Source organism: Euprymna scolopes, chromosome 21 (genome assembly GCF_053919585.1).
Source record: "Euprymna scolopes isolate OS-2025 chromosome 21, ASM5391958v1, whole genome shotgun sequence".
Taxonomy (NCBI): Eukaryota; Metazoa; Mollusca; class Cephalopoda; order Sepiida; family Sepiolidae; genus Euprymna; species Euprymna scolopes.
Window position 1 is genome coordinate 45,481,812 of NC_136502.1, and position 27,500 is coordinate 45,509,311.

At 33.5% G+C, this 27,500-nt stretch overlaps 1 protein-coding gene across 1 annotated transcript in view; it reads left to right on the forward strand.

The window, feature by feature from the left end:
- Positions 1–18,089, forward strand: part of LOC145242191 (lysosome-associated membrane glycoprotein 5-like) — a 203,744-nt gene extending 185,655 nt beyond the window's left edge. Inside the window, exons 5-6 of the mRNA XM_080105186.1 lie at positions 9,935–10,123; positions 16,389–18,089. Of these exons, the coding sequence (XP_079961312.1) occupies positions 9,935–10,123; positions 16,389–16,570 (371 nt within the window). The 3' untranslated portion in view covers positions 16,571–18,089. The remainder of the gene's footprint in view (positions 1–9,934; positions 10,124–16,388) is intronic.
- Positions 18,090–27,500: the final 9,411 nt, after the last annotated feature.

Below are 27,500 nucleotides of genomic sequence, written 5' to 3' on the forward strand. Positions count from 1 at the left end.
TATACGTTCATGCGTGCAATGGAAATATTAGAATCTTACATATAAAGATTACGTTAAGCGTAAAAAAAGTAGAAATAATTTTTGCAATTATAGTTTTTGTGTGTGAAAATATCAAATAAACAATGCTTAATTCAATGATAATATTGGTAGTTCGAGAAATTAATTTTTCTTCGAGTTATATCGAATTCATTAATACGGACTTCAGGGGCTTTTTCGTAATGTTCCTGTAAAAATTATTTTATTTTTATTATTATTCTTACAAATTACGATGTTTTATTTACATAAAAAAAAGCAAAAAATAAATTCTTGCATTTTTTATTTACTACTGAAAACCACAACTTTAGTTCATTATATTCCGCGATCATTATTTGATAAATACTGAAAATTTCATTAAAATTGGTTAATTTCCTGATTTTTTGGTGAATTTTTAAGTAAAGGTAGTGGTCAACATGTTTATACATTTTGAGCATCGGCATTCATTTTGCACGTACATAGATATTATTATTGCATACAAAGTTAACATAAAAAAAAAAAATTAAATAATTTTGCAAATATTCATTTGTTTTCTGAATTTTACGGATTAGTCCATCATATAAAATACAATTTTTAATGGGAATATTTTATATTGAATACGCCATTATTATGTTTAATCTATATGCCTATAAAGTTAAGTAGTTTTTTTTTTCTTGCTCTGACATCAATATTCAAAGCCTACTTTTGCTGTTGGTATTTATTTGCTTCCCCACGAGAGCAAAATGTGACGCAAGGTCATTTTTAAGGTGGGGGAAAACCAACTCTCCAAAAAAGAACTCTGGAAGTAGGCAAAAAAAAAAAAAAATGCCTTAGTATAGAAAGGATTCCTCTCCATTGACTAAGGACAACTTAACAAGTGTAGCATCAGAACAGATACTACACTTGGATCTTAGCTCGTTTTTAAACGAACTTATATTCAGTAATGGATACATGAGCAACTACATATTCCTTTGAAAAATGAGTGTTTATTCATTAATCATTGATGTTTATGGTTTTTTATTAGATGATTTGTTTCATTTAACTATTAAGCTTAATTGTATTTATGCATAGTTTCTACATTCTGCATAATTGCGTAGAATTTATGCCGAAACATTTTAGCACATGGAAATGTTATATATATATATATATATATATATATATATATATATATTATATATATATATATATATATATACTCGGGGTTTTTTTTAATATTCAAAACTAATGGACTAGTGAATTCAACGAGGTTGTTAGATAGTGCTCAATAAAAAGAGCTGATAATACTTTTGTATTGTTATATAAACATGCTCACATCCCACTGCTACAAACAGCCACTTGTTTCAATCAAACAACAGATATCATCAGGCAGCGACTTGACTATTCAAATGTTCATTGAATAACCTCAATGAACATTTGTATAGTCAAGTCGCTGCCTGATGATATCTGTTATTTGATTGAAACAAGTGGCTATTTGTAGCAGCGGGATGTGAGCATGTTTATATAACAATAAACAAGTATATATATATATATGTATATATATATATATATATATATATACTATTATATAAAAGTCACTGTATGTGTGTGTGTGAGTTCCTTCTTCATAGGTTCCGAAACTGCTGAGCCTACCTTTTCACACAAAGGTAATTTATGTGTTTAGCAGTGTTTTGTACAGAAATTCATCCGATAATTATCGAAAATCAAAAACATCCGATCTTAAAACTAGCTTTTCTCTCTTATAAATAAAAACGAATAATTTTTACAGGGAATATTTCACGTTACACTGGCCAAGGGAGATAATAAAAGCAAATCATTTCTGCTTAAAAAAACCCAGATTTACTGTCATCTGGAGATATAGCTTAGTGGTAGAGCATTCAACTACAGATCGAATGATCCCCTGTTCAAGCCCTGCTGTACGTCAGCATTTTATTTTAATTTTTTCTTATTAATGTTCAATTTACAATAAAAGAAGAGGGTCCATTTAAAATCGCTGCAAATCATCTCTTCGTTAGCATATTTTTAAACTAACCATTAATTAGAAGTGAATTTTCCAGGGCATTCATCGTCAAACTGACGTGATATTGTAAACAACCACAGACGGAACTTGATGAAGGACATTATCATTATCATTTTTTTATTTATTTGTTTATTTATTTATTTATTTTTTTGCGAATTAGTTCACTGGGCAAATAATTCCACGTAATATATAATAATCAATAAAGAATTGATTCTATAATAATACATATGCAATCTGCATAAATTAAAATATCATTTTTAAGAGCATTGTACAACTGGGCAACGCCGGACGTTCAGCTAGTATATATATATATATATATATATATATATATATATATATATATATATATATATATATATATGTGTGTGTGTGTATATGTGTGTGTGTGTTAGTGTGTGTGTGTGTGTGTGTTAGTGATGGGACGATTCCAATATTTTTCCCGATTCCGATACAATTACAGATTCCATACTAAATTTCCGATACAGATAAATTACCAATTCCGATTCCGATTCTTTATAAATATCTAAATATTTAACTATAAAGTTGTATTTTTCTCTGATTACCGTAGAAACACACGTTAAATATGCAGATATGTTTCTAAACATAAAAATATTTCATCATTATTACCAGCAATGGAAGAGTTTACTTCAAACAAAATCAAATAAAAAAGACAATTAAAAGAATCGTTTTGGCATCGGAAAATAGGAACTAATTTTTCCGATTCCGATACCCTCAAATATTCCGATTTTTCCAATTCCAGCTTCCGATTCCGATTAATCGTCCTAACACTAATATATATATATATATATATATATATATATATATATATATATATATATAAAGAATAAATAACAAAAAATCATATTCCAAAATTCATGATGTTGACCATCTTATAATTTATTGCTTTAATTCAGTTGACTTATACAATTCTTGACATTGACAGAATTGTATAAGTCAACTGAATTAAAGGAATAAATTATAAAATGGTCAACATCATAATTTTGGAATATAATTTTTTGTTATTTATTCTCTATATTGCTCTGTAATTACATTGAGCTTCTTAAATAAGGATTGGTATATATTATATATTTCTACAGAAACATATATATATATATACGAGGGGCGTGCAATAAGTAATGCCTTTGACCCACTTCCAGTTGTCTGATCTAGCTGAAATTTTGCATGTGCAATGATTTATATCTCTACGGGTTATGTGACAAATTACAGCTCTGAAGTAATTGTGGTTTCTGTTCTACAGGTGTTTGAACTGAGTCAGGTGTGAAATGGAGCCTGTTGAATGTTGAGCAGTGATCCGGTTTTTGTATTTGAAAGGACGCACACCACAGGAGACTTTTAATGAAATAAAAGAAACTTATAGTGATAATGCCCCATCATATGACCTTGTTAAAAATGCTGGCATCGTGAATTCAAACATGGCCAGAAGTCTGTGGAAACAGCTCACAAACCTGGTCACCCCCCCCTTCTGCCATTGATGAGGTATCTGTCTGTCAAGTTGAGGCGGCCATTTTGGAAGATCCGCGCATTACTATTCGCCAAATAGTCCAAGATGTCAAGATTAGTACAGGGTCTGCGGAAACTATCATTCATGACCATTTGCATATGCATAAGGTGTCTGCCAGATGGATTCCAAGGTTGATCACACTATTCCAGAAGTGAGAATGCATCGAGTGCTCGAGGATGTGTCAAGAAGATGAGTCAAATTTTTTCACAAGACTGATTACACAGGATGAAACCTGGGTCAATCACTATGATCCAGAGACCAAAGCCCAGTCAATGCAGTGGAAGCACTTGGACTCACCACCTCCAAAGAAGGCAAGGGTGCAGCCCTCTGCTGGCAAGGTCATGCTCACAGTCTTCTAGGACCAGGACGGAGTAGTGATGACAGATTTCCTAGCAAAGGGTACCACAATTACAGGAGCCTATTATGCTTCACTTTTGAGGGAATTAAGAGAAGCTATCAAAATCAAGAGGTGGGGCAAGATCAGCGAAGGTACCCTCCTCCTGCAGGACAACGCTCCGGTCCACAACTCGCATGTCACCAGATCAGAAGCACAGGCGTGTGCTTATAAAATCCTTCCCCATCCTCCCTACACTCTTGACCTTGCACCTTCTGACTTTCACCTCTTCCCAGGCATGAAGTTGTTTTTGAAAGGAAAGCATTTCCCAGATGATGCAGCCTTGATTTCTGAAGTCACGTCGTGGTTGGAGGACCAACCTGTGGTGTTCTACAAAAACGGTCTCCAGAGCTGCATCAAACGATGGGAGAAATGCATAACTCTGGGTGGTTCCTATGTAGAGAAAGACTAATAACTGTGCGAAGTTTTGTTGCTCTACTGCAATGGAAAGTGGGTCAGGGGCATTACTTATTGCACGCCCCTCGTGTATATATATATATATATATATATATATATATATATATATATATATATATATATATATAACTACTTCATTTATTCACCTAAAATTAATATACGAAAGTATAGATTTATGCGTAAACTTTAAGTATTTACTTCAAAAGTGCTCAATACGTAGGTAGAGCTAGTTAGTAATTTATAAAATATATATGGCGATTAAGCTACACTGAATATTCAGCATTTCATCCACTGTAGGATTCCTCAGGCTTATGCGCATAAGCCTGAGGAATCCTACAGTGGATGAAACACTGAATATTCAGGGTAGCTTAATCGCCATATATATTTTGTAAATTACTATATATATATATATATATGACCTTGTCATTGTGTGCGCGAAAAGTCTTTACCAAACTCCTCTCAGAATATTTGGTTTACAGGCTTGAAATTTGATATATAGGGTATTTGAACATGTGGCACACTTTCAATTTGGTTTTTAGCCTGAAAAAATATTTGCTAAAGGGTCAAAATAAAAAAAAGTTGATCTTGGCGAAAGCAAATCGACTAATTTTGGGGCATGCATATATACACATTTTTAGCTTGAAGTCGCTTAATTTTTAGCATTTTTTTTTATCCACCCGGCAATAGCTCAGATGGTAACAACAGTGGCTGAAACTTTTAATAACGATTAAAGCTGGATCGCTGACTGTTTTTGTTTCGATTCTAGCTGATGGCATCAAAGTCATTGTTTTAAAAAAAACTTTTGAAATCATTGCTATGTATATTGAGCCCAATATGATAAACAACAGAGAATTTTCTCTATAATAATAAATACGAAATCTTCATGAATAAAGATATCATATTTAAGCATATCTTACGACCGACCACGACGTGTAGCCTGCTAGTACGTAATATATTTCAATGTCATCTATATATATATATCTATAAAAGTGAGAATGTGTATGTGTGTGAGGACACTTCTCAACCTATATACTCAACGAATATTTGATCTACAAACTTGAAATTTGGTATATAAGATATTCAGACATGTGAAAAACTTTTAATCTGCTTTCATCTGGAAAAAAAAGGCTGCTAAGCGATCAAAATTGAAAAAATTAGTACGTAGGATTCATCGAAATTTTATCTGTTTGCCAACTATTTCACAAATGCGCACACGTGAACAATTCCTATTACAAATTACTTATGTTAAGAATGAGTAATTTGTAGACATCTTTTAAAGATCGTGTCACGCTGGTCCAATGTTGATCATACTTGACTCACTGTTTTTAGGCTTTGGTTTCGATCTTAGCTCGAGTATTTTTATTTTTTTATTTACAAGAAGTGAACGGTTTAGAAAAAAAAAGCACTCGCAAGTACGTGTTACAATTTCTGTATCAATTAAAATATAATATTTATGCGTATTTTACGACCGGGCAACGCCGGGCGGGCTGCTGGTTTAAAATAAATGACGTTATTTTACAAGCAACTTAACAGCAAAGCTGACATTATTTTCAAACGAACTTATCGATCCCAAAGGAAATACTGAAAAATTGCTGATTAAAATCATAAAATAATGGGCTGCCTGATCATTAGATGCGATTTGCAAATGAATCTATTGGTTGAAATTGGAAATCGATATTGATTTCCTGAAAGCAGTTATAAAATTTTAATATTTGATATTTCGTTCTTAAATATCTGCGTAGCGACGCATGTGCGTCAGACGTCACCACTCTTTATCACCTGCAAATGTTATCAGATGTGCTCTTGCTTTTTCTGTACGTGACGCGAATTCTTAAAACAGTAACACCCGACATTGCTCGGGATTTTAATTTTCTGTGATGATTGCAGCAGCCTAGTTGCCGTTGGTTATTTTTGAGCATCGTTGATTCATTCCGAATGAATCAGATAATGGATTATTATAATTCCTTTCCCCGATATCTTTTTAAAAAGACATTAAATACTTACGGGAAGGACCACGTGAAGGTTGCCAACATCACTAATTGAAAGTGTTTCTCGAACGAACTGGATTCGAACTTAGCACACCTAGGTTGTCAATCTACGTCGTTAACCATTTAGCCACCGTCATCTCCAAGTTGCTGTTGGTACAGTATTAAGACTATAACATGTATAGAAAAGATGCCCATCCTTGATTATAGGAACATGAAAAAGTAAGTTTTTATTGTATTAAATTCTTTCACAAATATTTAATTTCGTCCTGAATTCCTAAATTTGATCATACCATTTTTCGTATTATACTCTGACGAAGATCTCATTGAACGAAACGAACTTTTCACAATTTGAATATTTGGTTTATTAGAATTAATAAAACTTTCGGTGTTGTTTTACAATCGTTCACTGTGCAGAGAGAGACAAGTCTCTTTTAATAAGAGATTCGTTCATATTTTGATCTCATAATTTAGGACGATCGACTCAGCGTGCAGCGATATTTGTTATTAAATCAAAACATTAAAAAAGGAAAGCTGCGACGAATTTTTATTTTAATGTGTAGAGGACTAGGATATATAAATCCTAATCCCGTTACAAAAGAAAATAATGAAACGAATGGAATGAAGGAAACAAAAACTTAATTGCTGGATAAAATAAACGTGTCGTTTATTTTCTGTTGAAAAATGAATGTGTTCATGTCCGCATTCGGGTGTCACCATCGTTTGTTGCGGGACTGGTAGTATAGAAAGAAAAGGAAATGCGTTTTCATCTCACGTTCGGGTCACTATCGTTTGTTCGCGCGTGGAAAAAGGAGTGAGCAATGTAGTGGAAATGGGAATGACCGTCCAGTGTGTAGACAAAGAAAATGATAGAGGGTTGACATGTTAGCAGTCAGCTACGCGAAGGTATTCTCAGGTACAAGTTGTATATATATAGAGAGAAAGAGTGAGAATGTCAATCCAGTCCATGGAGAGAGAAAGTGTATAAGGTGTACATACCACCTGTTAACTCTTGTCCCACGCATAGTAGTGGGTGGCGTGAGGCGCACGGGGGCACGCGCACCGAAAGGGCACCAGAAGCTGGTCTGAAAAAAAAAGAAGCTGCTTATTGCTCTTGCTTTTATAGTTGTTTCCGGTGGTCTTTTGCGCATGTGTGGATTTCCTTCAAAGGGGAAGTGACGTTGCCCATGTGTGAGTACGTGTGCGCGTACATGTGTGTACGTTAGCGTGTGTGTATACACGTGAATATGAGTGTATATACGCAAACGTTAATATATGTACGTGTGTGGACGTGCGCGCGTATGTTTGTGTGCGCGTATGTATATGACAAGTAATATAGCTTGAGATGTGAACGCGTGTTTTTGTGTGAGATTAGAAAAGGCTCGCGCAAATCTGACAAAATTGATAACATTAGTAATACAAAATTTTGTCTGTACGCGACTATTAAAAGAAAACAAACGAACCTACGATATTTCCATTAGATGAAAACATTTAAAAAAAGAAGCTGCGGCAACTTCTTTTTTTTTTCTTTACTGTAACAAAGCTTATAATATTAATAACACCAACATCTAGTTTTTAACATTACAAAAAAATAAAAATGCAATGATAGTTGTAGAGGAATTGCAAACACACCTTTAAAAGTTTCATTTTTGTTTTATTAACGAGTTTCATTCTTGGTATTTTTTTCTTAAGGTTAAAGACTAATAGTTTTAAAAAAAACCTTACCATAACATTTACTTTTTAATTAAAAAAAAAAAAAGTTGCCATTTTGGCTTGGTCGGGCTAAGAAGTCTCATTTGCAAGCCTGTTGTTCAGTACATGAAAAGGAGTATCGTTGTAACCGTTAAGATACCTTTGCTACTTGTTTTAAACTGGAGTTGTAAATTTTAGTTGGAGGGAGAATTCTTCTGTTGCAACATTGACCAAGTCCACACAATCGACATTGCGATTGGTGTCGGAATTGAGCAACAATTTTAGACCAGCGCAACAAGTGGACGATCATGGCCTGTGCATTGAACACACACAGAGACGCATGTTTATAGCCAAGCAATCAATTATTTAGTTCATGTGGCTGGATATAAGTAAAAAGCACAACAAAATGACAAATTAAACTCATGCAGGATTCGAGCCTGTCCCTCAAAAATAGGACCAACTAATATGGGTGACGTCTTTAAAACACTTGACTAACACGACCAGAGAAAGCAGAATTACAAAATAATTCATATCCCAAGCAAATCTTTGTTTATGTTTTTAATAGCCACGTAATCGTATGCCCTTGCTGCATTAACAGTGAAATATTAACGTTTTTTTTTTAATGTTTTTAATATTGAAAATTCCGACAATATAAAGTATGTTATATATTAAGCTGTTTTGTTTTGTTTTATGATATTTGTACTTTTTTATGAAAATCGCTCGAGACAGGGCATGAAATTACTTGAGCTAACAAAAAAAAAAAAAGACGATAATAGCAAAGACAGGAAATGCCTTTTTGCCTTAGTCTTGAAAAAGAACAAGGCTAGAGATGGGGAAAAAACAGTCATCAGGAAGGGAATTCCCAAGCTTGAAACAGGAAGCTATATTACGATGAGATATCCAAACAGCAAATTAGAGACCAACCAATCAAACGAGCTGGAACAAGGGAAGCAGGTAATAGTTCAGTCAATTCTGAAGAACACATGCCTTAATAGTATTTATATAAAAGACTGAGATTAGCAATATCACACTCATGAGAGAAAGATTGCAAAGAAGAAGAAAGAATGGTGCCAATCAAATTACAGATACATTTCTGCACCTTATCAAGAACCCTCAACTGAGACAGAGATTCAGTAGGCGAAATATGACAACAATACTCCAGACATGTTATATAAATGCCATATTTTATTTTTGCTTTATAAAAAAATATTTGGAAAATAATTTTGGACTTGTTCGCTTAGAAAACACGCATTGCATTGGTGCTACTACAGAATTGGGACGAGATTTCGTAGTCGATAAATGGAGTTTTCAAATAAAAAAACAAAACAAAAAAAAACAATGGTTTCAACTGATTTTTTTTTGTCAATTCTAATAACTTCCAAATCATGCAGTCGAAATTACCCGAATATTACTGAATTATTAAACAAAACAACTTTAATCGTGTAAGCAGATGAAATTTTTTTCACCATCTTGTTTTAAACCAAAACGGAAAATTGTCTCCCTTTTGAATTCTCCTGTGTTTTACGATCGTTTTGATCAAATTCTATTTTTTATTTTCTTTAATAAATAATTTTCTACCATATCGATTTTCGTAATTTTTTTATATAATCGTCTTTAAAATTCGAGGAATACGTAGATGCTATTGTTTTCATGTGAAATCCAGTATTACGATTACGGAAATTTTGTCTCAATATTGTAGAAGCGCCCACGCATTAATTTTGGATTATCTTTCCTTTCCACTAGCATAAACTAAGCTCAAATTTTTCCGATACCGATTTCAATACTTCAAAAGTTCAGATATTTCCGATTCCCGGTTCCAATTAATTGTCCAAACACTGATAAATCTATTCTGCGTTATTCTAGCGATTGTCATCTTTCTTTCGTTTTATAAACAGCTTCTGATGAGACTTACCTGGTGGCATCCAACTTAAGCTCCGTCGGGGCCAAGAAGAACCGGACGTACGTGTGCTCCCAAAGTCAGAGCTTCAAACTGATTGGAAACAATGGTGAGGATTCAGGTCACATCAACATAGAGGGTATAAAGGTGCAGCCCTTTGGTGTAACAGGGGTCAACTTCCGGAAAGGTCAGTATAGATTTCTCTCTCTCTCTCTCTCTCTCTCTCTCTCTCTCTCTCTCTCTCTCTCTCTCTCTCTCTCTCTCCCCCTTATCCACATACAGTATTGTTTCGCTGTTTCACAGCTCATCAGTGCGGCTAGACAAGTAACTACCTCAAGCCAGGATCGAAACCCCAAATGACAGTAAGAGCTTCTAACTATTGCGCTATACGGCTACTACTATGTGGGCAGTGAATTAACAATGTTTTGAGTACCTAAGTACCTAAGCTCAATTTGTTTACACAAAGAGTATCGCTTAATACGCTAATGGCAATTTGTATATCACTTCCCAAATGTTCAACCTAAGATAGAGAGCATTATAGTCATCCACACAGTATTGTTTCGCTGTTTCACAGCTCATCAGTGCGGCTAGCAATCAACTACGTCATATATATATATATATATATATATATATATATATATATATATATATATATATATATATATATATATATATATTCGCGCATATTTTATTGAAGAGTATCTTCGTTCTTCTTTTTATGATCTTTCTTTCGAACTTTTCTTGTTTTCGTACAAGTATTTTTGTTGTGGGATCCAAAGTTCTTATAAAGTCCCCTAGTTTACCGAACGTTTTCGGTCGCGATTGACCATCGTCAGGGTTGTTCTTCCTGTGCATCCTTCTTATCGATTGATTTGTTCTCTGTCGTTTTACTGTTTTTATTACTAATTTACTATGTGTAGTTTCGCCTAATTTGAATTTTTGTTTCTTCCTTCCTCTTCACCTTTATCGTGTTAGAATAGGTGGAGAATTCGGCTGCTGTTGTCAAAGTTTATTTTATTAATGGTTGCGTTTTTACTTTTTATTATTAATTCTTCTAGCATTGTTAGTCGTTGGTAATTATTGCAAGTTTTTAATATGTTAGTGTTATTTTTTAAAAGTTCTTTGCATTGTTTGGAGATGGTGTTTATTATGTTATGTTCTTGTTCGAGGTGTTTGCAAATAGCACTGGAGGTGTTCTGATGTCCTGTGAGACGTCTTCCCAATGTAGTGCGTGTATGGCCAATATAGTTCATATTTTTCGAGTAGCAGTCCTCGAGGGGGCATATATATATATATATATATATATATATATATATATATATATATATATATATATATATATATATATACAAAGTTAGGTACTTGTCCAGAAAAAATACGGAAAAATATTTAAGATGTACGCCTTATCATGGAATGAAAATGTCGCATTCCAAAAATCATAAATTTACCAAGTAGATTCTTTTTAACTAAGAAAATCAAATTTTATGATGAAGCAAGGATGGTGTGTCTCTGTTCACCATCTTTTAAATTCATCATTGGTTACCTCCCCCTTAACATCCTATCCAGACACAGAGATCAAAATCAGCTTTATAGTGGCTATGATTAATAGTAAATCACTAAAAGTCGTAAAAAAAAGGAGGGGGGGTCTATATATATATATATAAAAAATACTTACATGATTCTTGGGATATAACATTTGTATTACTTCATAAAGATTTTTTGTTATTTTATTTATTTATTTTTTTAATTGAGTTGAATTCTGGACAGCAACCGAAAGTTCATTATATGTACATATATTTATGGATTTCTATGTACAGGATAAGCTCCGAAACAAATAAACGGCATCCTGGTTCTTGTGTTGGAATTTTTTTTTTGTACCAATAATAGTGCATCCCCCCTGTTTACATTTATTATTTGTATTCTGGTTCTTGTATTTGATTTTTTTTTTTTGTATTTCGTATCCTTTATGATTCTTAGTTTCGTATATTTTGGGTTTGTACGAAACTCCCTTTAATTTGAAGAAAAGGGAAATGCTAGCTCCTTGATGACACCACGAGCCCAGCGCAAATTTCGGGCTCTTTTTGGTTCCAGCGGCGTGGAGAGTGGATGCAGATTCATTGCCCGGCGCAGACAAGGAATTTTGGAGCCTCCTTCAAAGAAGAAAACCCGGCAAGACTACCCCGGACATGCGACGAGGCATGCTTCTGAAAACTATCTACGTGGCTACGGTCCGCACATATTTGGAAGGAGTGTAATTTAAAAAATAAAAAGACATTATATTATGTGGCTACGGTCTGCGCGTAATTTGAAGGAGTATAATGATTTAAAAGGACTTTAAATCGAGATAAAAAAGAAAAAGGCACGTGCCTGACTGGCTTTCAATTTGTGAGTACGTTCCTAAAATTTATTGCATATGAGTTTGTGATTAGGAACTACTATTTTGAATCATAATATTGTGTTCGTTCATGGATGCGATATTTTAATATAAGAACCAGTGCTATTTTTTTCATTATATGTTACCTTGGTGTTCTTTGAATTTAATGCCCGCAAAGGGAAAAATTTGCAACTAATTTTATTGTAAATAAAATCTCTTTGTTTTGAAACAAGACCTTTATATTTTATTCTTTACCCCCCCCCCCTTTTATTTCATGCTGTTATTTTTTTTTTAGGCTAGTTACTTTCGCGTCGAATTTATCTGGAAATAAGATAAATTTCCGACACTTGTTCAAAATTCCCCTAATATTAAAAAAACAAAAATAAAGAAAAATCTGTATGATTGACGCACTCACGATTAACGAAAATATTATATTGCACAAAAATTATGTAAATTGATCAAGTAGTTTTATTTTTAAATAAGAAAGTCAAATTTAATGAGCGTTTACCTTGTCCGCCATTTTGAAAACAATAACTCAATAATTCTTGCGTCATTCATGTTGCAATGTCTTACGAAATCCCATTAATCGTTCAAAATTATTTTCTTTATAAAAATAAAACTACTTAATCAATTTACGTAATTCTTGGAATATGATATTTTCCTTCCGTCCTAGGTACGTACATACAGATTTTTTCTTCTTTATTTTTGTTTTTTAATGTAGGGGGGGGGGCTCTGGACAAGAGCCCGCATCATAATAAATATTTGAATATATATTCCTGGCAACAGTGTAAGTAACATGGATACATTGTTTTCATTTTTGTTTTTTGTAAACTTTACCATTGAAGAGGTGTGCCCCCCGCTACCCCCCCCGCTACCCCCACCCCCAATAAAAACAACTTTTTTTAAGTTAAATAAAAATAATTTAGTAGAGAAAGGAATTTCTTTATATTAAATTTTGAGTTATATTAAGTAACTAACTACGGGATCTGATGTCATCCGGGATAGAATGAAGATCAACATATCGATCAAATTACCCAGTTTTTAATCTAATTGATCAATTGCCTGCTACGGGTAGGCCTCCCACTCCCCACAGTGTACTAGACCTTTTTGCTTGCGCCGTGTTAAAACTTCTCAAATGCACTTGTTATGTTAGGTTGTATGATAGGGTTAACTTTGGTCAAAATCGGACCGTTCCTTCTTTAATCGGAATTTTTTGATTATCGATTTTCTTATCAGACGCATTCCGATACAAAATCTACATAAGAACACTCTCAGACATATCAAGTACCTTTCTTTAAAATTTCAAAATAATCAGCCCAGCGATTTTCCGAGTCCATAGAGAACGAAGTAAGTCACTGCAGGAAGGCACGTGAACCTTCTTTCCAGTACACTGTGGATATGGGTTTCTAACTATAGCAGGCAATCAATCGATTTGATTAAAAAATAGTCGATTTCATCTATTTCGATGACAAAAATATGGGAGGGTGGGAAATTTGTTGATCCACATTCAGTCCTGGACAACGTCCGGGTCTCCATATTAATGCATTATATACGTGTTTATACATATAAATATACTAACAGCGCGAAGAGGCGCCCGGCTTTGTCCGGTCGTAAAATACGCTTAAATATGATATTTTAATTTGTCCGGATTTCGTATATATTAATATAGAGTCGTGATTTCAAAAGTAAAAAAAAATATGTATTTGGGTGCTATCAGCTAGAATCGAAACCGAAAGTAAAACTGTAGCATTCAAAGCTGATGACGTTACCACTGTACCAACATGACATGCATATGAACTGATTAAAAATTAAAAATAAACTAAGATGAATGTACAAGATATACAACGATTTTTTTTTTTTCAATTTTGACTCCTTAAAAACTATTTTAACGTGTTAAAGAACCATAAAAGAACGGTTCATAAACCCCCCCCCCCAATCATTTGAGGCCCCTAGTGCCGCTCTGTGACTTTTAGTTTCGGAAGAGATAGAGTTTAGAAAATATGGAGACAGACAGACAGACAGACAAACAGACATATAACCTTTTATATTTTAGATTAAATGAATTCAAATGTAATGAACTAAAAAAAAAAGACTTTTTTCAAAATTGTTAAATATATATGTACAGTTATTATAAGTAAAATTACATAAACATCAGAAAAGCCCTACGTCAATGTTTCAATGATGTTGCTCGTCTCGTCAGGGGTTCAACAATGACGTAAAATGATCAAATGTGTGTGCATGGGTGTAGAAAGAAGTGAGATTTTGGGTTTGTCAGGAGTATTTTCATTAAGGAGGTACTTTCTTCACTTCTGAGTTGTCATCCATCTTTACTGTCTTACATTTCTTGCACAAAAACTGCTTATTATGTCGCAATGTACCTGGAATTCCACCGCTGGTATTCACAATGCATTCAAGTTAAACAAAAAAAATTCTACTTGCATCTGACTGCTTTTGCATAAACAGAGCAGGTAATAACAGTAGTATTGGCTTCATGCAACGCATGCCCTCAATCCTCATTACCAAGTTTTACTTCCATACATCTGTGATACTATAGACATCACCTTTTTATTTTAGTTAGACATTTATTTACAGGTACTTCCTGGATACCGCCTTGTCTCTTGTTCAAAAGTCTTCTCATACTTTAATGTGCTTAACAAGATTCTGCCATGTCAACAAGGTGGTACTATCTTTGTCCGGCCATGTTTAAGACATGTCTTTCCCTGTCACTCTCGGGCCAAGTGTGTAGTCTAGTCTTTATCTTTCATGGTTTTTTCTTTTTTTAATTAATCTTTTTCTTTCCTTCTTCCTCACTATGACGGCACCTTGCACATGGCTCGGTCATTTGCATACAACTGCTGCTGCTCGCGCTCTGTTATACTCCTCCAAAGTGTTAGGATGTGATTCATGAATAAGAGGAAGTAAGTTGATTAGCAAAACAAAAGTAAGATAGTAAGGTTAGTAGAAGATAAGTGAAGGAGGTTGTTCATCAAGACACACAAAGGCCATTTTAAATAGGATGATTAATCAAAGTGCGACAGGAATAAAAAGACGGACAATAGAGGTCGATATATTTAGAATTAGTTTACGGACAGTTTAGGAGTGGTAGTGAGTTTTGCGACAGTAGACAACAGTTGATAGCTTATTGTGGCTCAGAGCAGATAGGGAGATGAATTGATCAACTGACTAATAAACATGACTTACACAGACAATTTAGATCTGGACAGGCCAATAGTGTCACACACACACACACACACACACACACACACACACACACACACACACACACCTCCTGAGCACAACTGATATTTGGAGAATGCATCAGAGTCTTTATTTCTCTTGAGTTTTTTAAAAAAAAATTATACTTGTGAACCAGTTGCTAATATGTGAAAGACGACGACATGGCAGATCAAGAATGGAAGCTGAAAAAGAAGAAGACCATGGAAACAGCATTGGGATCAACATTGTTGTTGAGAGGGAGCGCACAGTCTCACACATCATCACATTCCATACTTATTCTTGACAGATGTTTTTCTTGATCAACAGTGGTCATACTCTACTGGTTAATAATTCAATAAGTCTTGAGCGTCTGACATATAAATGACACCATTAATCAATAAAAAAAAAACATATAAATTGCACAGACTCTAGTCCCCCCTCGCCAATCTTTCATGATAAACACCCGTCTAACTGAAATCACTGTCAAAAATTTTTCCCACTCTTTATCTGTACCTAAACCAAAACGTAGACTCCATGAACAAAGCTTCTTTCTTAGAAGTGCACGCCTGTGGAACTCTGTTCCGTTTGCTGTTTCCCACCTGACTACAACCTGGATGTCTTCAAGCTCAACATAAACAAATTCCTGATGAACCGCCCCCTTAAGTAAGACACTTTATCAAATCTTCAATACTAACGTACTGTACACGCAATGACCCTTATCCCCGAGTGGTCTCCGGGTCTTGATAAGTGGTGACTACCTTGTAAAAAAAAACAAAAAAAACTGTCTTTCCAAAAACTGTCTACTGTACACACATATTTCATTAAATAAAATGAATATATTTTTTTCTTTCTCTTTGAACAGAGGCCGTCTGTGGGGATTCTCAAAAGAAGAAGAAAAAGAAGAAATTGGCCGTTCCCAAAACGAGTCTTGGAACTACCAGTTCCTTGGTTGTTGCCTCCTGTCTCGCTCTGATCGTTCTAGTTGTCGTTATTGTTTATGCCATCTCAAGGACTTCGGCTGTTACTGGGTATACGTCCATGTGAAGCATCGGATTGTTGTGTCCGGCATTCACACAACACGGACATCGTAATGAAATAAAAAAGGATAGCTTTTAAGTGTTAGTGTGTTGATAGACGTCATAGACACTTGAAAGAACCTTGGTGCATTCTGATAACGAACAATCTCTTTTATTGGTAAACGTGTTGTTTCCCAATCCATGTAATTGTATTCAAAAGATAATATGCAGTAACTCCAAAATTGTATTATTTTTTTTAAGATTATGTCATGCTTAATTTATTTGTGTTAAAATCAATTTAGTATTACATATCAAATAATAAAAAAAAAACTTTATAAATTAGTAAATAAGCCGACAGACTGGCATAGATCTAAGATGTCAGGTCTGTAAAACTTCTTGATATAAAAATTAAAATGGAGAAGATGTTCGATGAAAAAAAGTAAAGTCTTTTATTGAGCTATATGAAGTAATTTATTTAAAACAATTAAAATATTTTTATAAAGGAAATTTATAAAAGACATACACTGCAGAGGTGTAACGGATCAACACAAACTGAAGCAAATAAAGATATAATGGTGGAACAAGCTATGCAGGTTCACCTTTTATTGATGCAATATATATATTTTTTCTTATATTTTATACTTGCATGTTGTTTAATCCGTAATAGCAGATTTTTCATCTCTCAGCCAATCAGAATTGCTGGAATTTTAGAAGGGAGAAATTATTATTTTTGGATTGAGAAATGGGAAGATAATTGTATGTCTATAAGTGTATGATGCAGTTATGAAGGATGCCAGGACAATATACTTATAATATATAGTTTATATTTCTTCCCCGTGTTGACTGGGGGCTGTGTGATGACTTCAGATTTAGAGGGAAAACTAGTAACTACTTTCTCTTAAGATGGTTGCGCTTGTGATGATGTTACTCCTAGGATGAAATGTAGGATTTTGTTATGATGACTAAATATGTCTAAAATGTCGTTCTAAAGTTACATAAGATAGTGGCTAATATTTTAAACATAATAAATTTGTATGTGGCATATGTTGTTGCAAATCTACGGTACTTTGGTCCAGAGGGGAATTTCTGCAATCAAAATATTATGTAGGAGAGGAGATATATGTATTTGTTTCTTTTATTTTATACTTGCATTGTGTTCTGACATGTGTCAATATAGTCAAATAGAAGGCCGCCTTGTATAATATTTTGAGAAACGTTTCCTTCCTCAGATATGTTTGACTTTAATTAAAACGTGCATATGGGGCTATTATAAAAATTATTTGTTTCACAACATAATTCTTTTATTTAAAATAAATTATTGCCTATTTTTTTTCATCTGACCAATTCTGTTCCAATTTTTATCTTAAGTAGTTTTACCATCTTGGATCTTGTGCCAGTATGCCAGCTAATTTACAAATTAAATTTTTTTCCTAGTTTGTATGCAATACTAAACTGATTTTCACCTAATATGTGCAGCATGTCATAATCTTTTAAAAAATACAATTTTTGAGCTACTGTATTCTAATAAAATTACATGTATAAAAAAACTTGACATTTACCCTCTCATTTGTTTTTAAATCTTTGTTCAGCAAACGTGTATTATAGTTAACAACCCAAAAAGGGGTGAAAAAATAAAACAAATATATAAAGAAAAAACTTTTACCAAACGCAAGAAAATTTACTTTTCTATTGACCTGCATAGTTTAGCAATTTGTAAACATTTTGTAGGTGTTTGCTCTTTCAGAACCTGAATCTATAAAGTAAGAAAGATGTTGCATAATAGTTCATTGCTGAGTTCCACTCAAAAAGCTAACGACTACATCCATTTGTCCTATATATAGTACTAAGCAGCAGATAATTCCCCAATTATTTTCTGTATCAGAGACAGAGAATTCCCCAAATATTTTCTGTGTCAGGGGCAGATAACTCTTTTACCTATACAGTATCATAGCTTAGAAGGCTTGCAAAAAAATAGATTAAAGATGACTGCCTTAATTCACTTGATTTGAAGGTTCGATATTATATGTTCCATTGAAAAGTCAAAAATCAAACAAAATACAACTAATAATTGTCACCAAAGGAATATATATATAATTTCAACTTACTGAAACTACTTTAAAGTTATTGATTTTGTTTTGACACGCTCCCAAATTTCGAACAAAAAAAAATGCAAACGCTTGCAATAAGTTTAAAAACAGAAAACCTACACAGATCGTTAGCAAAGTAAGTTTCTCGTGCATTTGGTCAAAGTTAATTTTTTTCACCTCTCTTTTGTATTGTTAACTATACTACATTTTCGTATGTTGTTCCATATTGTTGAATTGTTGATAGGAAATTTTAATTATGTCATAAATCTTATAATCTACCGAAAGCTCTATTTGACATAACCTGTTAGTCATTGAGCTTATTTTTATCTTCTGTATTTGATATGTCCAGGGAGTTTCATCAGATCTCATTTGTTAAAATCTAAATTTTGTATAATCGCCTTCTATATATATATAATCTGTTTTTTGTCTATCTAGAAATGGTCTAGAATTATAAATTCATATCTATTGAGCTTAAACACTGAAGGTTTGACTACAAATAAATAAATAAATAAATAAATAAATAAATATATATATATATATATATATATATATATATATAACTATGGCATTTTAAATTCCGATGACCAAATCTCTCTTCATATTTTTACTTGCCGAATTTTAATTAGTTATTGAAATTTAAAATACCATTATTTACTTATATATATTCTAGGTTTGACTACAAGCTCTGTTTTGACATATCATAAAATATAAAGCTTTGAATAGTTTTACAAATTAGTAATCAAATTTCAAAGGGGAATTTTCAATTGATTTTGAATAATAATAATTGCTATATATATATATATATATATATATATATATATATATATATATATATATATATATAATATGAATAAAAACAAAAGTATTTTTTTCATTTACAACTTCTATATTACAATCGAAACAGCTCACTGTTTTATTTAAATCAATAACACAACATATTTGGAAATACTGTATGTACAGACGAAAGACTCAAAGATAACTATTTGAATGCTTAATTTGCATAAATATTTTTAAACAGTTCATAATAAATTAATGCTTGATATTATTCATTCAGAATTTTATTGTCTTATTTTTTCTCTATATATGCTATAGTTTTGTCGATATCAACGGTATCTTAATGTAATTTAATATAAAAAAGGATTAATTGTTAAATCTTTTCTTTAAAACATGCGTGCATTAATTTTCAAAGAGTTTAATTTGAATTAAACTAACATCGCTGACTAAAAAATATACGAATAAGACATGAGCAAGAAATATTCAAGATTCTTATCCAGAATTCTTAATTAAAAAAAATACAGAAAAATCTTTATGATACACCTATCCATCACGAAACGAAAATATATTCCAAAAATTACGTAAGTTGATCAACTATTTTTTTTATATAGAAAATCAGTATTTTTACGATTTTTAGCAATTAATATTATATTGTAGCCATTACAAAGCTGATTTTAAAATCACAATAGTTCGAATTGAGTTGTCTCCTTTTATTAAATATGGTGAACCAAGGCACACTGTTCTCGCTTCCTCATAAAATTTGGTTTTCTTAATTAAAAAAATACTTGATCAATTTACGTCATTTTTGGAGTATGACGTGTACATATCTGCAACAGGTACATACATTATAAAGTTGTTTTTTTATGTATTTGTTTTTAATTAGGTTGAATTCTGGACTTGCACTGAGTTCATATGGAGGGAAGAGTATGATTTCTTGCTTGTGCTACCTTCTACCCCTCGCCGTTAGTGACGCTATTTCTTTTTTCTTTTTTTTTTTTTTTTTTTTTTTTTTTGCTTTTAAGCTCAATAATCTTGTAGACAAAACGTTTCGTATTTGGGTTTAAATGTTCCTTTTTGGCCTTTAAGGGGATTGACTTGATTTTCAACAATTTGCCATTCGTTTCTAAATTATATGTTTAAAAAAAGAACTTGCCCCCATGCCATTGCTCAGGTGAACTGATTTCTTCTTTCTTTTCATTTCTTTACGGTTTTATTTTAAAGATTAATAAATTTGTATCAAAATTACGAAACTTTAATGTTTATTCATTTGAAAAAATGTGAAAGATTTTGCCTTCTCTTTACAACAGACTTGTGAAATTTTAATTTTTTAAAAGTTTGGTTTCAACGATTTCCAGTAGCGACGTTTGTGAAGTGATAGCGAGCTGGCTAAGCCAGCTAACATATTAATAAATACTAACTGTACTTATCCTGTGTTGCCCGGGATGAAGTGAAGTCGTCTAGTTTTGAAAGTTTTATTTGTTTGCGCATTTTTTGAACAACTTATACAGAAAACTAAACAAAATTTTAGTTTCAGATGAGAAAATTTTTTTCTTATGTTGCTAGTAAAATTATTAATTATTTCCCTTGTCGAGTTTTTTGTTTAATGATTAGTTTAAAATGTATGTGTATGTGATGTTTTATGTGTATGTGTATGTGATGTATGTGTATGTGATGTTTTATGTGTATGTGTATGTGATGTATGTGTATGTGATGTTTTATGTGTATGTGTATGTGATGTATGTGTATGTGATGTTTTATATGTGCTTGCCTGTTGTCTTATCAAATTTTCAAAGTCAGTCTTAAATAGTCTTGGAATTGACAAATCAAAGTTTGTTTCTCATAAGTAATTTTTCACTTATCATTATATATATATATATATATATATATATATATATATATATATATATATATATATATATATATATATAAATGTTTAGAGGTACAGAATTTATATATAGTTTTAAAAATAATAGGCGGAAGTTTCTCGAGAGCTCTTTCAGCTATCATCTCGTCAGGAGAAAATCGATAGCGAACAAAATAATATTGTGTCGAAAAATAAAGAGTTCTAATGGGGAACTTATTAAATGTGCCAAAAGTACGGGGACACTAAATAAATTTATTTACGTTTAAAAACGATTAAAAATATTGGCACAGCGAGGGAGAAAAAAAAAGCGGGAGAAAAGATTCAAAGTTCCCCAAAGAGAAACAATGCGTTTGATGTTTCTTTTTGCCGGCACAAAGAAGGTTGACGCACTGCAATAGAGACAGACTCCAAAATCTTTAAATGGTTTTGGAGTCCGCTCTATGTAGCACCTCGAACCAAACTATTTTATATCTATCGGCGCAGCATGGGTTGTCAACCAAATGCTGGCCAATAGCAGAGTCCAAGGCTGCAGAAGGAGGGAGACCACCAGACCCCATCCTCCCTTGTCTGATCTTCGATGGAACATGCTGGTTTATACGAGTCAAAAGGTGCAAGGATGTTCGCCCAACATAACCAGCATCGCACTGGCATCTAAACTGATATACAATATTACTATTTTGGATGTAAGGCAAACTATCCTTGCGAAAAGACGGAAAAGCAGGTCTCGTAGTATATACCAAACGCAAGGACACAGAATTGAAGCAGTTGTAAATACTTTTTCGAATCTGTTTGGAAATTCAATTACTCCCCTCCCCAATCCACGGTAATTTCAAATAAACCGGGCATTTCAAGGGTCCAAACTTTTTAGGGGATTTAAAATCCGCAACTTTTTTGAAAATACAGTCATCAATAAGGTCAACAAGATAACCATTATTGATGAATATTTCCCTGATCTTATCGAGTTCAACATCTAATCTGTTAGGCGAACAAATCATGAGGGCTCTATGTACCAAGTATTAATTAAGCCGACCTTACGTGATTTAGGTAAAAAGACAACCAGTTCACATATAGGCAATTAATTGTCGGCTTTCTATAAATTGTAGTGAGAAAGCCCCCCCCTTGAGCGTTCGACAAGAACATCCAAGAAAGGAAGTGAATTGTCCTTCTCACTTTCCATAGTGAACTTAAGAGCCCCATGTAAAGAATTCAACCTATTAAAAAATATCGACGCTTCACTTTGCGATGGAAAAATAGCAAACGTGTCGTCAACATATCTGAAATATGCAGTGGGTTTAGTTGTAGAATAAAACATAACGGATTCATGGTACCTGACGAAAATATCCGCTAAAGTTGGGGCCAACGGACTCCCCATTGAAACCCCGTCAACCTGACAGTACATAATATCACAAAAACTAAACTCCACGGATTTAGTACACATTAAAATGAGTTCAATAAGAATCTCTTTAGAAAACCGTGGAGCAGTCAGGCGACCATCATATAGAGCGTCGGTACATATGCGTATGGTCTCATCCAACAGTATGTTGGTAAAGAGACTAGAGACATCAAATGAGCACATAAAAGACGTCTCTGCATTTGAATCCAGCCCACGTACACAATCAACGAACCTTTTGTCAAGCAATAAATTCTTAAATCGATTCTGAAAAAACAACATATAGAGACATATATTCGATTTAAGAATTTATTGCTTGACAAAAGTAATATATAGAAGGGGTTATTTTAATTTCCTTAATCCATGGATTTTCAACAATGGCACATATCATCAGAGGAAATGAAATGCAGTTAGCAAAATGTTCAGCTGCGAAGATCTCCTTGAAAGTATCACTTCAAGTAATATCTATCAGGATTTTTCATCTGAATTCTATCAGTGCCTTATCTCGCTTATATATATATATATATATATATATATATATATATATATATATATATATAACTACTTCATTTACTCACATAAAATTAATATACGAAAGTATAGATTTATGTGTAAACTTTAAGTATTTACTTCAAAAGTGCTCAATACGTAGGTAGAGCTAGTTAGTAATTTATAAAATATATATGGCGATTAAGCTACACTGAATATTCGGCGTTTAATCCACTCTAGGATTCCTCATACACATACATTTTCAAAACCAAGATAACAGGAAAACATTTTTTTGCATCATATTGAGTATTTTTAAATAGTGTTACTATTGTTTCGACAATGTATGTAAGTATGTATGTATGTATGTATGTATGCCTAACACTTTCGACAGAGGCGAGGGATTTTCACAATATCGGTATCATTTTCAAGCTCGACCCTTCAGACGACAAATATCGAAAAATTGGCTAAAAATATTGATTCCTTCACTCTCAACTGCCCACTTTTCTACAAGGTGGTATCGATTTTTTCGCTGATATTTTCGGAAGTCATCCCTCTTTTCAATTAACTAGCCTTAATTTAAACCACTGTCACTTCCGGTTTGGCGCTGAACGCAACGGCAAACATGTCATGTTTTTTTTTTTTCACATTCTTTTCCTCCTTCTCAGTACGGGTTCGAGCCTACCTGCTTACAGGTACATTCTTTTTTTTTTTTTTTGCTCAACACACACCCGGGTAACGCCGGGCACCCAGGTTAGTATACCAATAAAAATTATGCCAAATAAATTGACTCAAATATTAAGCTTCATGATTATCACTTTTGTAATCGAGCATTCATATACATTTTTCAAAACCCAAGATAACAAGTAAAAAGTTTTTTTGCATCATATTGTGTATTTTTCAATAATGTTACAATTGTTTCGACACCATTTGGACAATTTTAAACTTTATGTTGTTCAAAAATATTCCGGATTGGCATTTCATCAGACAGATTAAAAAAGATACAAAGGTTAGTACGTATCTGAACATATTTTCAGATAGTATAAAAATTAATAATTTACCGAAATTTAAATCCTAAAAATAGAAATACGAAAATAGGGCGTCCCAAAAAATTCTACAGCCATCAGAAAATGATTTAAACAAAAATATGGCGGGGTGGATTCTACTGCTTGGTAATTTTAATGACAGAATGAAAATCTGCATCGTTTGATGCAGCTCTGGAGACCGTTTTTGTAGAACACCCCAGGTTGGTCCTCCAACCACGACGTGACTTTAGAAATCAAGGCTACATCATCTGGGAAACGCTTTCCTTTCAAAAACAACTTCATGCCTGGGAAGAGGTGAAAGTCAGAGGGTGCAAGGTTAGGAGAGTAGAGAGGATGGGGAAGGATTTCATAACCACACGCCCGTGCTTCTAATCTGGCGACATGCGAGTTGTGGACCGGAGCATTGTCCTGCAGGAGGAGGGTACTTTTGCTGATCTTGCCTCGCCTCTTGATTTTGATAGCTTCTCTTAATTTCCTCAAAAGTGAAGCATAATAGGCTCCTGTAATTGTGGTACCCTTTGCTAGGAAATCTGTCATCAATACTCCGTCCTGGTCCCAGAAGACTGTGAGCATGACCTTGCCAGCAGAGGGCTGCAACCTTGCCTTCTTTGGAGGTGGTGAGTCCAAGTGCTTCTACTGCATTGACTGGGCTTTGGTCTCTGGATCATAGTGATGGACCCAGGTTTCATCCTGTGTAATCAGTCTTTTAAAAAACTTTGACTCATCTTCTTGGCACATCTCCAAATTCATCCTCGAGCACTCAACGTGTTCTTGCTTCTGGAATGGTGTGAGCAACTTGGGAATCCATCTGGCAGACACCTTATGCATATGCAAATGGTCATGAATGATAGTTTCCACAGACCCTGTACTAATCTTGACATCTTGGACTATTTGGCGAATAGTAATGCGCCAATCTTCCAAAATTGCAGCCTCAACTTGACGGACAGATACCTCATCAATGGCAGAAGGGGAGCGACCAGGTCTGGGAGCTGTTTCCACAGACTTCTGGCCATGTTTGAATTCATGATGCCAGCATTTTACAAGGTCATATGATGGGACATTATCACTATGAGTTTCTTTCATTTCATCAAAAGTCTCCTGTGGTGTGCGTCCTTTCAAATACAAAAAACGGATCACTGCTCGACATTCAACAGGCTCCATTTCACACCTGACTCAGTTCAAACACCTGTAAAACAGAAACCACAATTAGTTCAGAGCTGTAATTTGCCACATAACTTATTGCACGCCCCTAGTAATTAAGAAATTTATATTTTTATAAAATGAGGCAAAGAACGGAAGATGCGGAAGATCTCAAAGATACTCAGAAATAATCAAAAACTAATTGATTAAGATGGGCATCAAAGCTCCTCACCCTCTCTATAGTTCAGACCTTGCTACCTGTGACTTTTAGTTATTCCCTAAACTCAAGAAAACCTTAGAGGTTGTCGTTATGAGACAATTGAGGAGATGAAAGAGGCTGTGACGAGGGTTATTGACCCACTCACACAAAAGGACTTCCATGGAGCCTTTCGGAAGTTGTTGGAATGGAACAATAAGTGCATTGCAGCCGGAGAAGATTACTTCGAAAGGAACTAATGTTTCATGTGTGTACTATCAATAAAAGTGCACATACGAATAAAAGTCTGGAAACTTATTGAAGGCACCTTGTAAGTAGAAAAGCTCTTTCTTCCATCCTCCTATCGAGAAGCTATCTGAACGAATCTAAGTTGGAAAAAAAAAAACCCTGCATCTTGAAACTGTTAAGAACCTGAAGAATTTAAGTTCAGTTTGCACAAAGTGTACCCTGAAATATCTCATGAATAATTATTTATTCTTCTTGTTTAGAAGAAAATGATTTCTGAGTTATCATTGATTATTGAATTGCTTTGATTCAAAAACACAGTTATTTTACAGCACCAACACAACAACCAGCCCAGATTGCATGGAGAGAAGCGACATACCAGCGACACCAGAGCATCTACCAAAAAGAAACTCAACACGATGTCAAACCAACGCACAACTGGCCAAAGTAAAAAGTGTTGCCACCCATACTTAGGGTTCTGCACGTTTAGTGCGCTCTGAACATCAGAGCGATAGTTCCAGTAACAAGTAAGTGTCTGGTTACGCTTTGAAGGGTCCATCACTAGACGAAAATAAGTGTAGTCACAGAGACTTAGGGTTAACCCCTGCATTTAAGGCCTGGAGACGACCTTATCATACTAATTGGTCTCATGAAGTGGGATTGTGCAAAACAATCCACAATGGTAACGTTATTTTGCGATTTCTTTGAAATGATCTTTTTATTAATAATTTCATTTATCTACCATTTAATCTTTTTTCTTTTTATTTATTTAGCTCTAGAAGATCTAACTCCTTTCTATTGAGTTAATTATATCTCTGCAGTATTCCTGGTGACTGGTATTAATTCATAATCTATATCCTAATTATATTGATTAACTATATAATTACCCATTGTTCTCATGTTCTAGTTTCAGACCATTTTATATATATATATATATATATATATATATATATATATATATATATATATATATACTAGCAGTTATGCCTGGCTTTGCTCGGGCCCTATGTACTCTTCATAACTTGTCCTACGTGTGAATGCATTTCATATAAGATTTCAAATGTTTAGACTAAAATTTGTCTGAGTAATTTTGTAGAGACCGCAGAGGTCAATTTTTTTAACTTTGACCTAAATTTTGACCCCTTAACATTTATTATTTTGGTCTCAAATCAAATTACAAGTTTTACCCATGCCCAAGTTACCTACATCTAAAATTTCAAGTCTTTAGATCCAAAATTGGCGGAAGAATTTGGTAGAATTTGCATTAACATTTATTTTTTGGGGGTCAAATCCAATTAAAAAGTTTGATCCATGTCCAAGTAACCTACATCTAAAATTTCAAGTGTTTAAACCCAAAATTGGCGGGGAAGTTTGGTAGAATTTTCAAAGGTCAAATCGTTAAACTTTGATCCCTTGGCAGCCAAATTTCTGACCGAAAACCGATTAAAAAATTTCCCCAAATCTCAATACTCCCTATGTCAAATCTCAAGTGTCTAGACCGAAAATTGACAGAGTATTTGATAGGGAAATGTACACAGACACACAGACATTTTTACTTTTATATATATATATATATATATATATATATATATATATATATATATATATATATACTAGCAAAAGTACCCGTCGTTGACTGGGTTCAAAAACAGCCTACAGAAAATGGATTCTGATTTATTAAAGTATCATAGGTTATGAAAAGGAAGGGTTGTAAAGAGATAGCTTCGAA